Source organism: Aphelocoma coerulescens, assembly GCF_041296385.1.
Source record: "Aphelocoma coerulescens isolate FSJ_1873_10779 chromosome Z unlocalized genomic scaffold, UR_Acoe_1.0 ChrZ, whole genome shotgun sequence".
Classification (NCBI taxonomy): domain Eukaryota; kingdom Metazoa; phylum Chordata; class Aves; order Passeriformes; family Corvidae; genus Aphelocoma; species Aphelocoma coerulescens.
In genome coordinates, this window is record NW_027184085.1 from 70,263,662 (window position 1) to 70,279,480 (window position 15,819).

The 15,819-nt window shown below is 40.5% G+C and overlaps 1 protein-coding gene across 2 annotated transcripts in view; it reads left to right on the top strand.

Moving 5' to 3' along the window:
- Positions 1 to 15,819, top strand: part of EDIL3 (EGF like repeats and discoidin domains 3) — a 233,687-nt gene that overhangs the window by 152,659 nt on the left and 65,209 nt on the right. For both annotated transcript variants that reach the window (XM_069001946.1, XM_069001947.1), the window contains one exon: positions 11,454 to 11,635. In XM_069001946.1, the coding sequence (XP_068858047.1) occupies positions 11,454 to 11,635 (182 nt within the window). The remainder of the gene's footprint in view (positions 1 to 11,453; positions 11,636 to 15,819) is intronic.

A 15,819-nucleotide genomic window follows, 5' to 3' on the forward strand; every position in this document is an offset into this window, starting at 1 on the left:
ACTTCAGAATAATGTCCCTTTTATGGTTAAGTAGATTTGATAAGAAAAAATAAGGGGATTTAAGGAAAAATAAGGGGATTTAAGGAAAAATAAGGGGATTTAAAGAAAAATAAGGGGATATTAAAAAAATCTGGATGTAGAGATTTATGCTTAAAACACACCACAGAGTCACAAATAAAACATTTTACTGCACTGCTATACTAATAAATGAATTCTACTACTGCATATATATAAAACCAGAATTTTTTGAATCTTCATTCTGATTTTTTTTTTCTACCCTAATAAAAGTGCACGACCTTTAAATTAATTCTGTCTTTTTAACATCTCTTCAAACCCTGATCCTTAAAGTTGCTTTACATGAATATAAGGTTATATCTACACCAAATGGCTTCCGGGAGCAAGATCTAAATGAAGATATCTGAATTTCCAGTTATTAAAATGTTGGATGGGTTATAGAAGAAGATAGAAACAGCTTAGAGATCATAAGAAGGGCTGTTTCTGTGCAGCCAGATTTAAATTACTGTCATTTGCATGCCGTGTGTGTCCAGGACGGTGGATATAGCTCATATTTAGCATATCACCTCACCAGTATATTGTAGGATATTCCCATCCTTTTGCTTCTTTCCGAAGAAAATGTATCCCATTGTAATGCAGGATTCATATGAGTGCCAAAATGTAGTTTTTAAACTATTCCAATGAATACCTCTTGCAGCAATTTCAATGAACACATCTTGTAACAAGCCATGCTATCATTTCTAGGAGTAGTTGCTTTTCTGATGGACAGGGGAGAATAAAAACAATGCCAAACCACAAAAGGCAGAAAGAACATCTCTAGGCAGCAAAATAAGAATTGCTTCTTGAAAAGAATACACTCTTCTCCTGGCAAATGAACGTGCTCGTTGTCAAGCCAGCTGGCAGGAATGCTAATTACCCTGGTGCTGGGATCCCACTGATTTCTATTGTGGACCTGCTAGAAAAATGCAGATTGTCCTTCAGTGTGGCTCTATCCTGTCATTCCAGTTTCACTTTCAAGAGAAGCTTTGGGTTTGGGTTTTTTTTGAAGTTGCTTTTTGTAACAGGCAGATTTAAGAAGGATCTAGTGTTTACCACATGGATGTGTATGTCATGACCTGCCTTCAAATTGGCAATAGTTCTAGTTGGTTATCTACTTTAGGTTAAAATTATTAATTTTTGGAGTAGAAATATTGCTCTGTGACTAAAAAAAAAGGTCCTTTGGAGTGAATTCAGGGATAAGAGGAGATACACTACAATATAATGCAATAGCCACATAGGTAGGGTTTTGTTTATGCTGCACACTCCATGAACAAAAAAAGAAACCTACATGCCACTAAAGATATATGAATGCAAATATAAAGCCAAGAAACTCTGAAAGAAGTTGTCTGTAGTTGTCAAAACAGTGTCCAATTAGCAAATTTCCTAAAATAGCTGGAAAGCTGTTGAGTTTTCTTCTATTGTTCAAAGAAATATTTCTATCACTACCCGAGGAGAGGAGAAATGCATGGATTGTGCAGGGACCAGCAGCAGCAAATAAAGGTTATTTTTCAATGCAGCTCAGTTCCAAACTTTGGTTTTAAATACCTAAGTTATGCTTAAATTGTAATTGGCTGAAGCCTTTGCCACAATCTAGCAACAGCTAGAAACAAAGGAGGTAGTTAATAGACCCACCATTGCACAAATCTCCTCCCCCACAGCTGCCCGAGTCCAGGTCCACCAAAAGACATTTGGATTGGTAAAAAGAACTCAGAACCATGTATTTTTTTCATGTTATTGCACCCTAAGCTAAAAATAGTAATAATCAGTTACTGTTATGAGGCAATTAGGGGCTATGGCTTCTTTGTCTGTCATCTCTTAGGTAAGTCTGACAATTATTTTACTTGAAAGCTATCATGAATTTACATTCTGTAATATGAACGTAGTTAAAATCTTGTGAGGAAGGTTATTTTGTAGCGTTGCACCATCATTTGTTTTATTCGGATTAATTTTAGCGGTATTTGAGTGGCTGTGAGTTATGTCGATGGTTAATGTCAACACTCAGACATGGTAGAAATGTTATTTTTCACAGTGTCAGTTTGAAAGGTAAAAATCATTTTTCACATAAAGATTAATGTATTTCTATATGAGAGCTCAACAGAGTTTGAGAGACTAAAGGCCTTACTGCAATATAATTTATTTCTTTTTCCAGAAATTCGTATTTGCTGCTTGAGAACAAAATAAAATAAAAGTAGTGTCTATCAGTGAATTGTCAAATGCAGTAACTTAAATAAGTGGTATAAACTCAGAGGAAGTATTTTGGATTTGGTAGTTAAATAACTTTGTGTTGCAGCCAAGGTTCAGCCAATCATTTTCCTGAATTCTAAACTCTATCCTGGATTTCGGGTCGTGCCTCCAGGTGTCCAGTAGCCCACATGGCAAGGAGAGGTGTGCTGTTCTAAGAAGAGAACATTTTTGTCCACCGTCATAGAATCAGGACACAAAAAAAAAACTGGAATAAGAGAGATTCAAGTTGTACTGATCAAACACCAAGTGGGGTTGTTGAATGTTACAGTGCGGATACCGCAACACGCGTATCAATCAATGAGGCCTGTGGAAAAGAAATATATATGGACAGATTCTTGATAGATGTTTCACAGATGTTTATTTCTCCAGCCACATGGCCGGGATCTGCCGAGGAACTCCTACAATCACGGGACCCGAGGGTCCTTGCCCGTGCCAGGGAACACAGAACAACCAATGGGGAACGAGGCTGCCCAGGGGCAGGGAAACCCCCATATCTCCCCCCCAGGGCCCCTCTCCCAGGGCTACATGGCAGGGGGAGGAGACCCCGACACTTCACCCGTTTATTTTTAACAAAAGAGATGGAAAACTTAACATTAAAAACAACTGGATAAACCTAACAAGAACAGTTTTAAAACAATACAAGCCACCCTCCCGAGTCTTTAAATGTCCAAACAGATTCTCTGGAACATCTTAAGGCTGACAGAAGGGAGACAGGACTCTCTGAGCACGTTTTGTGGGGAAACTGAGGCAGGAGAGGGTTTAATTTCTTCCCTCCCCCTCTTCATCCCCCACTCAGCATTGGAAAAGGATTTTTGGGGAAACAATTGGCAAAGGCATGGTTTTGTGAGGGAAACCATGGATGAAAAAATTGGGATTGGGAATAGACTGGGGATAATAGGATAAAGGATAAAGGGAAAGGTGGGATTAGGAAAGGGAGACTGTAGGGGGGGTTTACAATGGAGATATTGTCTACCATGACTACAATTTTTAGCATATTTACTGCCTTTTAGAGAAACAACATCAGGCCCAGTGACCTCTGCTGCTTGTAACCCTTTTCTACCTTGCACAATTTTGAGCTCTACTATTTCTCCATCTCCTAAATTTGGAATACATTTTTCAGGGTTATTCTTTTTAATAGCAGTTCTATGAACAAATATGTCTTCTTGGTTGTCACATCTCATTATGAAACCATAATTTTGTTTAACATTATACCACTTTACTACTCCTAAAACCTTAGCTATGATGATCTTTTTCTGAGTGGCTGCCGTTTTCTGTCTTGCTGCGTTTTTGCTTTCGCTTTCGGTTGCTCCCGTGTTGGAGCTGCCAGGGCTGCCGGGGCTGCTCGTGCCTGCGCGCTCTTCCTGGGGTCGCATTCGGGGCCGCGTGGGCCGGGCCGGGCTGGGCTGCGCTGCTCAGCTCCCTGCACGCCGCCGCCTCTGCTCTCAGCTGTGCTGCTGTTGCCTGGGCCCCTGAGCAACAACCCCCCGCGCCCTGCTCCAGCGCGCATTTCAGCTGGGCGCGGCTCCGCTCCACCGCCACCGCCCGCGCGCCGCCCCTCTCGCGGGGCTCGCTCCACCACGCGCCGTGCGGGGCCGGGCGGGCGCCGCCGGATCGCGCCGCTCCCGCCGCACCTCACTCCGCTGCCGACACTGCAGCTCACGTCGCTCTGCCCGCACGTGGGAACTGCCTCGCTGCTGCTCGGAGAGCGCTCAGTCCACGTGGGTGAGACCTCACAGTCTCTGAGGCAGGCTTCCCTTCGCCAGGACACAGCTGACATTGCTCAACAGTCTCGGTAATTTAATAATATTCATGAAAATATTCTTCCGTCGGCATATATTTTGACTCAGAAATTGACTGTGTCCAAACGGTCTTCCAAAAGTCTTTGGTAAGAATCAAATCCCAAGAAACATAGAAAAGGGTCTTAAACAACCATGAAAGGAAGTGTTTCAGTTCCTTTTGAGCTTGAATTAAGCCAAAATTTACAAATCCTTGTTCAAGAATCTTTTCAAGTTTAAGATAAATGTCCATATGCAGCTCTGAAAGCCAAGAGTCTTCCCACGGTTCCTCCATAGTTTAGAGATGGAACAGCAAAACAAAAACAAGAAGAGAAATCCAGAGTTTACTCACAAATCAGTCGCTGTCCTTAGGGATTGGGGATCGTTCTGCTCACATTCGTCACCATTTGTTACAGTGGGGATACTGCAACACGTGTATCAGACAACGAGGCCCGTGGAAAAGAAATATATATAGGCTGATTCTTGATAGATGTTTCAGAGAGATGTTTATTTTCCCAGCCACATGGCTGAGGACCTGCCGAGGAGCTGCTGCAATCACTGGACCCGAGGGTCCTTGCCCACGCAGGGGAACACAGAACAACCAGTGGGGAATGAGGCTGACCATGGGCTAGGGAAACCCCATGTCTCCCCCCCAGGGCCCCTCTCCCAGGACCACATGGCAAGCAGGAAGGGACCCCGACAGTGGAATGTTCACCACCAGAGCTTTTGAAAAAGGAATGAATTCAGGAAACATGTTGGGAATGGTATTGTTGTAATGTACTTGACATTTCTTTGGATAGAAAATTCTCCGGATAGTTTGATGCCACGGTTTTCTCAGTTAGGGATACACAAATCTTTCTGAAGTTCTTCCCAGCCCAGTTCTGTTAAAATCACTTTGAACATGCCTAGGGATGATGTTGTTACTACTAATGTGATGAAGTTGAACACAAACACAATCAACTCATGAAAAAATACTAAAAAGAAAAAAAAATATTTTTCTGATTATGGCTTTTCAGATATAAGTTTTAGAGGTACTCCTCTTTTTGAGCATGGGAATAACAATGCTTGATCTGGTGACAATCCATTAGTCATGTTTTAGACAGTGATCTGAAGTGAATTTTTGCTGAATGAGTGTAAGAAAAGGGACAAGCACCAAGTAATGGTTGTCCCAGTGTATTTTCCCAGCTTCAAGGAGTCTTCACTTTAAGGATCTTCCTAAATCAGAAGTTGTATCTTCCTTTAATTTTACTCCTCTTGGATAGGTCCCTTCTTCAACTTTGTTCTCTGTTGCAGTTCCCCAACATTAATCCATTAGTCAATGGGTTTTGATGTGGAATTTGCAATCCTATCCATCTGTCTTGGGGTTGCTCTATGATGTGTATCCCACATCGCTGCCCTATGCCCAGGAATTAATTTTGTGCCTTTCTATGCCTTTAAACTGAGTCTGAGAGAGGGGAGGAAAAACTGAGCAAAACTTTTTCAAAGCAGTTTGCAGCTTGTTCAAGGTCACACACAGATAGCAGGCTTTTTTTCCCTCAGCTGCAGCAGGGAAGCGAGGAAGCACCCGGCTTGCTGCTTCCCAGTCAGCTTTTGGCCAGTGGTTCAGCTTCTTTTTCTCTGAAGGGAGACTGAGAGTTTAACCTTGCTTTCCCTTCCCTGGAATTTTGGATTTTCTCCCTTTTCTACTGGACTGCTCAAATATCAGAACACATCAGGAGGACTTTCCACCGGGCGCAGAGGGCCTGGCCCTGGGCCAAGCCCCAGCTCCGAGGAGACCAAAGGCAGGACTCTGACACTTTCCCAGGTTTTTTCTCCACAGCGAGAGACTTTATTATTTAGCATTATTTTCCTTTCCTGTGTGTTTGTTAAATAAATAGTTTTTATCTCCTTCACTTTCCCTCGAGGAAAATTTATTTTTCCTGAGCCTGGTGGGGGTGAGGTGGTTTGTAACCTGCCTTCTCTCAGAGGATCTATTTCGAAATTTGGCCAAACTGGAACACCATCCTGCTTGAGAAGGAGAATGCAGGAATTACCAGACTAGAACTAAGCAAATCAGTCCTGAATAGCAATCCTCCATTTCAATCACAGCACTGTATAGAAAAAGACATAATCTTCTTTCACTGCCTGAGCTGCTGTCTCCATATGCTCCTGTGCTAGGCTGGAAGTATAATTTTTTGCACACTTGCCCAAGGTAGGAAATCCCTCTGAATATCCCATCAGAGGGATGTGAATCCCAGCCTGGGGAGTTCAGTGTCAAAAATTGCTCATAGGCAGGGAGCTGAAATCTCTGTGTGAAAGAACAAGAAGGAATAGGCTGAAGCCTAGACTGCATGTGGGTAATCTATGCATACACCAGCGTGAATTAATGCAATATCAGTGGTCATCTGTAGCCCCATTGTTCAGTGGTAAAGTTGGCACGTGGGGACTGTCACATCACTGAAACTATGAGAGGGTCCACAGGCACCTCTAGAAGGAGTGGGAGCTGTGTCTCCAACCTCCTCTCTGCAAAAGCAGTTTAGGTAGCACTTATATAGATTTTAGCATTATCATGTAAATGGTTGTGAAAAAGCAAGCCCTGCAAAAACATCACATTGCATATGGGTGGGCACTTTGGTAACAGACTCTCACACGACTGTCCATATCCATCTAATGATTTCCTAAAAATCAGACTTGCTGTTATCTAAGAGCTGTCCCTGGCAGAACAAACTGGGCAAGGATGTCTGTGTGGCAGGAGGAATGAGAAGAAGAAATAGGAGCCTGGAGCCTGGACTGCAGTGTGGGGAGCAGCATGAATTACTGCAGTACCATGGTTCATCTGTAATCCCACTGTCAGGGTTGGTGTTCAGCACCATTACCAGGCCCTGCTAAGCACAGCCAGGGTAATCTCATTCCAGAAAATGAGGTGCTTGGAGGAAGAAAGGATTGCAGATGTCTACAGCAGATTTGTTTTCTCCCTGCCTTCAATTTTGCATCTGTTTGTTCTCATGACATTAGCTAGAGGCAGACCAACAGAGGAAATGAAAGTTATGCATTCGTGCTGCAAAATCAGGCATGTTTCATCATCAATAGCTAGAAATCTTTTCATTCTAGCTGCAGAAGCATAATCCTCACATTTTCAAGCAATTTTTAAACCATTTGGACACTTTGCTTAATTTGTGGACTGACATAACTGTAAAAGTTCAAATTAAATATGCTCAAGTAACATATTAACCCAGTGCTTTCTGCTTATTATCTCTTGCTGTAGTAAGTATCTTAAAATAGTTTGTCTTTTTTGCTATAAAGAACAGGAACCAGCAACTTATTTCCCTATTTTAATGGTTTTTTTTTTTTGAGGAGAAATCAATGTAAACCACAGTAAGGTAACTGTCATCTACTTTGTTTTGCTCAAATATTATTGTTCAGCTGGAGGAATTTGTTGTTGCCAGAGATAAGGGTGGAAGGACAGAACTCATCTTCTTTCTGGGGACCTGCTTGATCCCCATATCCTTGGTCTACAAGGGAAATCTGGACTAGAAACCAATTGTTTTTTGGTGCAAAATGGTACATAATGATTCTAGATCTAATTAAAGTTGAGGTTGTTAAAGAAGCCTTCAAGGCAGGTTTGTAACTCTGCTGTCTTCGCGTGGTGGGGACCTTCAGGAGAACTGAAAAATTCACTTTTCCTGTGTTATGGACTTTTCCCATCCTTCCCTGGATCCATTCAAGCAACTCTTGGTACACCTTGGCATTGTTATCTCCATGGATAGTGAGGTTTTGTGGGAATAGTGTTGTGTTTGGTGAGAAAAAGAGAAGCATTAAGTGGTTTTCATTCAGCACATACCAATAATTGTCACTGTAGGATCAAAACCCATATTACTTGACTCAGTGTCTTGCTTTTTAATGACACTGAAATACCAGATCCAGATGACAAAATCTGCCTTGTGAATCTGTCATGTTAGGCAGCTTTTTAATTGCCGTTTAATTTTTTTTACTTCTTTTCATAAAGAGTATTGTTATACCCTCATGTATCTGCATTAACTAATAAAAATATCATTTTTATTTAATGACTAACATTGACCAGTCTGAATTGTACACAGTTACTGTAGTGATATTATGATTTCCCAAGCTGTCATGATTTCTGTTTAAATAAGCACGGATTTAATAGAAACAGAGGTATAGCAATAAAATATAATACATCTTGTACTTGTTCTGCAAAATATGCATCTCAGTTTTTTTAAAAAAACCAAACAATCTGAGAAAGCTCTTCTTGGCTGTTTTCATTGTTAGTGGTCAATGGTATATCACAACTCTCAAACACCTAAAAACATAATTTATAACTTGAAGGAAAGAATTTTTTGTGTCTGAAATTTAATATAGTATATGCAGAAACTGGTCTGTAATCAGTCTTTTAGTGATAAAACATATTTAATGGAACTAGAGATGGGTCATTCAGTTGAGAGTTTTCAGGGAAAGCAAATGTCTTGTGAATTTAGAGAGTAATAGCCCCATTAGAGCTTTTATAAGAAGAAAGAATGACTCATTAATCTAGTGGAGTTTTTGGAAGAAATTAATGAGCATATGGCTAAGGAAAGTCCATTTGCTGTGGTATTTGGCTATCCAAAAATATGTTAAATATTTGATTTTAACTGATAAAAGAAAGTAAATTGAAAGGTTTTCTTGTAGAAAATGATGTCTGATTAAAATAAATACCTAAAGGGTGAGTAAGAGGGCAGATTTAACAGTGGGAGGACTTCACTCACAATATCCTAATAAAACTTTTGCTGAAGTCTTGGCTGTTCAATAAATTTTGAAAAGTAGCAGAATGTTCTGATAATTTAAGAAATATAATATTGTTTAGAAACTATTACCCAGTCTTGTGCTTTCTTCACCTCTCATGTTGTTACGTCTGAACTGAACACCAAAGTGGTTTTAACTTTTAGGAGTGGTAAATTTTGTGTTGAACTCAGATTGAAGAACTGACAGACATGACAAAACTATGACTGGAATTGCAAAGGAGCTTGTAAAATAAAGTACCTGTTCCCTGAAGGTAGCGATTTTCTTTGGATTCCAGGAGTAATCCTTCTAAAGCTAAGGAAGATAAACACTGCTGAGCTTGTATGGTCATAGCTGAAAAAATAGAGTTAAGTGTTGTGGTTGGTAATTAAACTTAGAAAGGAAATTGACTTCCAGTTAGAAAGGAAAATTCAACTTTCTCTGGTAAGGATTTTACCCATCTTTCAAATAGTATTTAATGCATCTCAAATAGGAATGCAACAACAGACATGGCAAACATCAACTAACATGGCTCCAGCATGCCTCCTTTCAAGGTCCCCTCGGAAAACCTCTCTTCTGTTTTCTCACATCTCTGTTTTTAAATAATTATCAGTCTATGGTTGCAGCTGTTAAAGATGGGTAATCTATTTCATGCGTGTGTCCTGTAGGTAGGGGTGTGTTGGTGAGTTACACATACACGTACACACATCTGTGTGAACTTTCTTTTCCATTATGAAACAACACAGATTTTTTTAATAATTAAATATAGAAAACTCTTGAAAACATGCACTTTTCTTAGGAGAGAAGAGTCATTTACCTCTGGCTTGCGAGCAGGTTCAGCAGTTTACACACCAAAAGATTTTATTCTACCTCAATGAAAATGCTTCAGAAACGGCTAAGATTTGAATAGACCTTAGGTAATGCCTGATGAAAACACAATGAGGAATAACACTTTTCCAGCATATGTGGGTTTTTTGAGTGTGTTCTATATTGTGCCTGCCTATACTGCTGACAACAGGTTTGTTTTCTTCTGGTGCTGCTTCACACCTGGCACAGCAACAGGAGAGAGCAGCGTTTTGTCATGTTTTGTGCAGTTATTGGTCGAGTGCTGAAGGAAAAGCTTTTGTTGGTGGCTGATAAAGAGAAGTAGCATAAGGAGTTTAGGTTCTAGCTGAGCTTTGTAGGCTGGTAAAACCCTGTGTGACATCATTTTGTGGTGCAAGTCAGTTGTTAATTTGTGTGGGGCCAGGATTTCATTTGAGCATTTCCTGTAAGTTTGGGCCAGGTTTTGTGTTTAAGAAGGAACACTCCCTGAACTCCACCTGCATGGGAGATTTGGTTTACCTTTTCAGAGCACAGCCATGTGCTTGGCCATCACACTGCCTCCATAATCAACTTAAAACTTCAATTCAGTTTATATCTGTCTCCATCATCAGTGACACCCCACACCTGGGGATTGTGCTACCAGTGACTCCCTGCGCTGTCTCCTGGCTGAGAGGAGAAAATTGCACTGGTCACTCTTTCTTCTCAGTACCTTTAAATTAATGAGGAATTAAATTATTTGTGACTTTCTGCCCATGTGGTGTAAGGATTTCGTAACAGTACGATTTCAGAGTTCATTTTTGGGTATTGCTTGAGGTGATGCACTGCCAGGTTTCTGAGAAAACCTGAAATGTAAGTAAACATCTGTCCTGTGGTGTTCAAAATTGCCAAAGTGCAGCTGACCCGCAAAGGAGATCTTTTGGGCAACTGAGTAACACTGGCTGCCAGAGTAATCCCTGTAATTACCTTCTCCTTAAATTCTGCATCAGAACTGAAGACAGGAAAATTTCACATACTCAGTTGGGGGTGTTGAATAGTAGATAGACTGCCAATTGTTTGTATATAATGAATTTTCATAATTTTCTCTGTTTGGATTGCTCACAATAGCTGAATGTTTTTGTTGCTGTGCCCAAATGGAGTGGCTTCAGAAAACAATGTATGCAGAAATATATTGATTTTAAAAAAGATTACGAGTATTTCTGGTGAATACGTTAATGATGAATACCATACATAAAATTATGAACATAATGGAACATTTCAGTTAAATACATACTTTGTGGTTTGCTGATTAAATATATAAATCTTTAAATATTTTTAATGTAACTGAATGAAAACTTATGTCTCTTTTCATATTTCTAAATATAGCTGCAATAACAATTTGTAGTGCATTGGCTGAATGCTGAACTTTGAGGCAAGAGCAACAATATGGAACTTTGAAGTAATTACAGAATTTTAAATTTACTTTTAGCAATCATTTCAATATTAGAATCAGGATTGTTTTCTTTCATTGTGTCCATTAAACCCAAACTCACAAGTCTTCAGCTAGAGCAAACTAAAAGAAATTGAAAGTTTAATCCATTTCATTAATTTTATAGTGGGAATACTTATTTGCAAGCAATACTTATGTATTTGTTTTTAATTTCTACAAAAGGATGATACAGTCAAATACTTTAAATTTCTTCTAAGCTGCATTTGTCATGACATTTTGGATCTATTTGAACGCTATTGTAATTACAGCCACCTGAGACTCAGAACAGTTGATCATTTCAGTTGAATTCTTTTTTATTTTTTTTTTTCCATTTGCAGGATGCTCTGGCCCGCTAGGGATAGAAGGAGGGATTGTGTCAAACCAACAAATTACCGCGTCGTCCACTCACCGAGCTCTTTTCGGACTGCAGAAGTGGTACCCGTACTATGCACGACTTAATAAGAAGGGTCTTGTGAATGCCTGGACTGCTGCAGAAAATGACAGATGGCCGTGGATTCAGGTAACAGATGGAGCTGAGGAGGAAAAAAATACCCTTGATTCAATTGCCAGTGTCACTTAAGAAACTGATGAAGACAAGTGGTTAATGAACAGCTAGGTTCTTATTCACTGTCACAGACACAGCTGAGGCTAAAAGGGACTATTTAGTTGCAAAACAGTGATAATCTGGACTTTACAAATGCACGAGCCTTTTTTTTATTTAAAAAACCGCGTGCATATGTTCCATTGTGGCTCTAAACCGTGGCAGCAGATTTTTACAGGCTCCTTTCAAAGAAGCTGCGCTCCACATATGTTGCTTTTGGTGGTTAGGCCCTTAGAAGCATATCCCAGCAATATCTCTTGGTGGAGGTATCTTGACACACACTAAAGGCGCTTTAAGTGTGGTTTTGGCCCTGCTAGAACCTGGTGGAAGAGCTGGTCTTGTTTGCTGAGCTGCTCTGGGTGCACAGGTGAAGTACTACTGGAAGTAACAAGAACTGTTTCAATTAAGGTTGAAACTGCTGTTAGTTCAGCCACATCCATGGGGCTGAAAATGCACGTGTTCTCATCCCACTCGAGGATGTTATTGTTAGTGATTCAAAGGGCAGTGCCCTCACTGTGAACTGGATTTCTCTGTGCCCAACACACCTTCAGTAAAAGCCACAAAGCAGCGACTTTGAGGTCCCCTAGCAGTGTTTTAATGAAGGTAATGACTATCTAGTGCTTGCTGTAGCTCTTTGCTTGGATGCTGTTTCTCTTCGTGATGTATGAATTGGTCAAAGCTTTGGCAATTTCAGCTATTGGTTAATAAATGTTGGTGAGTTAGATACTTATGGGAAAACCTTCTGCACTGATCTGCATGGGCAACGTGTGAGGAGGATGTTTCCCTTCCAGCGGACCCACTGCAGGATCTAGCACAACATGGTGTTTGAGTATTTTATCTGCCAGCACAAAGTTGAACAGTCCATAATGCCCTCAGCTATGTCAGACACTCGTCTTGAAGCTGCCTTGGTGTACATGGCATTAATATTTGTTAATATTCAATGTTTTTGCCCTGACTACCACTGGTGATTTTTCTGAGAGGCTCCCATATGTCTGGGGGCAAAGCAAACAGGATTACCTGCTCATTTTTCTTGTGTGGAGAGCAGACACAAAGCACTGTTTGATGAAGTTTTCTGAAACTGGTGCAGTGGGAGTGCTGGATTTTGTCAGCTCTGAAGAACGAAAGCTGGTGTTACTGCTTGTTATTTATTGCAGAGTGAAAACACAAAGGCCCTTCAATGTGTTCTAAGTCAGTTGTCGTCCGTAAAGATCAGAGGGGTTAGGAAGTCTGTAAAATTTATACATTGAAAAGAACTGGAAAGGATCACGCAGAGGGACCTGAGCAGAATTATTTCCGTGGGAGTAGAAAGCTAATGTTACTTTAATGGATAATGAAAAAGTCAGCATTACAGTAGCTTTTGGGCTGTGTTAAGAGTGTGGGCTTTATTAAATGAGCTGGAAAAAGATTTCAAAATCGTTTAGCACTGGCCCCCTAGACATGTCTTTTCTGGGAGATGATCTGGATGGGGATATATCTAATGGTCTGATGCTTCCACATTTGTGCTTGGCACTGTGGGGGCAGCTGTCAGGTTCCCTCGGACTTTGCTCTCCGGGAAGTTTTCCCTTTGCTCTGACCTGCGAGGAATGTTGGGCCAGTGGAGAAAATGTGCTAAAGTCTCAGACCATGGCATCAGGTCTGAAGAATCTGGGGGTTTTTTTGGAGTTTTGGAGGTAATTCCAATCCCATACAGGTTATTCTGTAATTTTGGCAACCATGTGGCATAAGGACTTTTGAGAAGTTTAGGTCACACAACTAATATGTTTTAAGTACTCCCTTCATTTTCTTCTCATTTTTCTTGCAAAATAAACTTTAGTCTATAATTTTCACAAAACTTGCCAAATACTTTTTTTTTGTACTCTTTTTTTCAGTTCAGAGCAAAATTAAAAATATTCTTCATAATTTCAGAACAGAAGTCTTGAGAGGATTTCTTTCTTTCCTTTTCTCTTTCTTTAAAACCTCTGGGACCAGGAAATCTGAAACTTTTTATGAAGATGATACTTACAGGGAAAAAGTGCTTTTTAGTGTTCTGCAGAAACTCTTTTTAGATCTGGCAAGGTAGAGACATCCACAGTCTCACACTTTATGCATAGTAGTTCTCTACATCATAGCACTGTCTTGTTCTCCAAGCATGAAATAAGCTTTAAGAAACAAACACTGTCTGACCCTCTTATGGGTGAACAGTTTTTGCTGCGAGGAGAAGCAGGAATCCCATGTTTTATTTTTGCACAGATTCTGTATTACCCGGGGAGACACTTCTTAAATGCTTGTGGAGGGGTACAAAAAGTCAGATTTGGGCTAAATTTCTGGCTACTTTCCTTGGTCATGTGGGAGAAAAGATCTCAAACCCTCTACCTGAGTTTTTACTCTGTCGTGTGTGTCACCAGCTTCTTCCCAGACCCTAGTGCGAGCAGCCTGCACGTGGAACCTTTCCCATGCTGCTCTGAGTGATGAAGCACCTGGTCCAGGAGAAGGCACAGAAAAACAGTGTGAATGTTTGGCAGAGATTAAGTGGAAAGTTGCAAAGCCGGAAAATCCATTTTTAGGACATGTAAATTAACATTTAGCGCGGTGAACCCGAAGCAATCGCCTGTTCCCCTCTTGTAGCTTCTACTGCTAGATAAATTCTAAAGGAAGCCATGTATAATGGGCAAAGTCCCTCAAAGTGTGATTATGTACAGGCCTGTAGCTATTTTTTGCCTTGTTCCATCATTATCAATTTTCTTTGTCATTTAATTTCTTTATTTATATGCAGCCTGGAAAATAAAAGGTTTGAGTGCTCTGCTTATAACTCACTTGTAATGAGTGCAGAAGTTTTTTTTCTCTAATCTTTCAGGTGTCTGATACACATGAACTAATTAGTATGCAATTTCATTTTCCTGCATTCTCCCAATGAACTGAAAATTGAAATTGCCATTTTAAATTTACACTCTCAGCATGTAATTAGTAATGGCACTACAATGCTTGTAATTGGCTTGTGATTTAAAGGGTCACTGACCATGCTTTTGGAAGCAAATTAAAGCCTGAGTAAGTCATATCTGCCTTTTAAAGCTCTCCTGACCTCTGTTTCTCCTCACAGGCTGGCTGTGATAAAATAGCACCTGTGTGCTGCTAGCCACTTTATTAGTGATATTAACTTTTATCGTTAGCAAATACAATGACAAAAAAAAATCCCATACATCTATTTTTCATTAATTTGTCCTGAAGTATAACCAAAACTCTCACTTTGCCGGTTCCAGTAAAGAGTCTTTTCTAGCAACTCTTTTTTTTTGTTTGCTTGTTTGTTTTTTGTTTAAACAGCAGTTTCTCTTTTCCCTTATGTCCGTTTGCATTTTTGGCTTTAAAATATGTTGATTTGTTTCATTCTGATTTCACTTCATCCCTGCTCATTTCTTGCATCTGTATTTTTCAATTCATATATTATTTATTCTTTTTAAGGCAGCATGAATCAGATATGGCCATGGGCAGGATTATTGTTTCTGTTATGCCTCTACTGTATCCAAAATCATAGTGGCAGCTAGTCTCTAACACAGGCTGCCAGAAGGACTTAGTGAATGTTACTCCTCTCTAGTGATTTCTAACCTAGGAATCCATGCCCATGCCCTTAAACTTCTTCTCTTCTCCCACTTTTATCACTCCCAGGCTGGTCTCCCAGCTTTAACCACCCTCATGTTTCTTAACTCATTTTTTCCCTATTCACAACTTCTCTCCCATTTCCTTCCTTGAGATATTACCCTTTTTTTCATGGAATCATAGAACGGTTTGGGTTGGAAGGGACCTGAAAGATCATCTGGTTCCAACCCCCTGCCACGGGCAGGGAATTTGCCCAATTTGCAGAGAATTTACCCAAGGACATTAAGACGTGCCACGTGTCATGGATCCTGGAGCAGAGAAGGAGCTCCCAGTAGAACTCCAGTGACTCCTGCTTCACTGCAGGGCATGCTGGACTGGGTTGAGTGACCCAAATATCAACTTCAGAAATACATGAGAGAATCACAGAATCCCAGAATCACTGAGGCTGGAAAAGCCCTCCCAGATCATTGAGGCCAACCTATGACTGATCCCCACCTTGTGCCCAGCCCAGAGCCCTGAGTGCCACCTCCAGC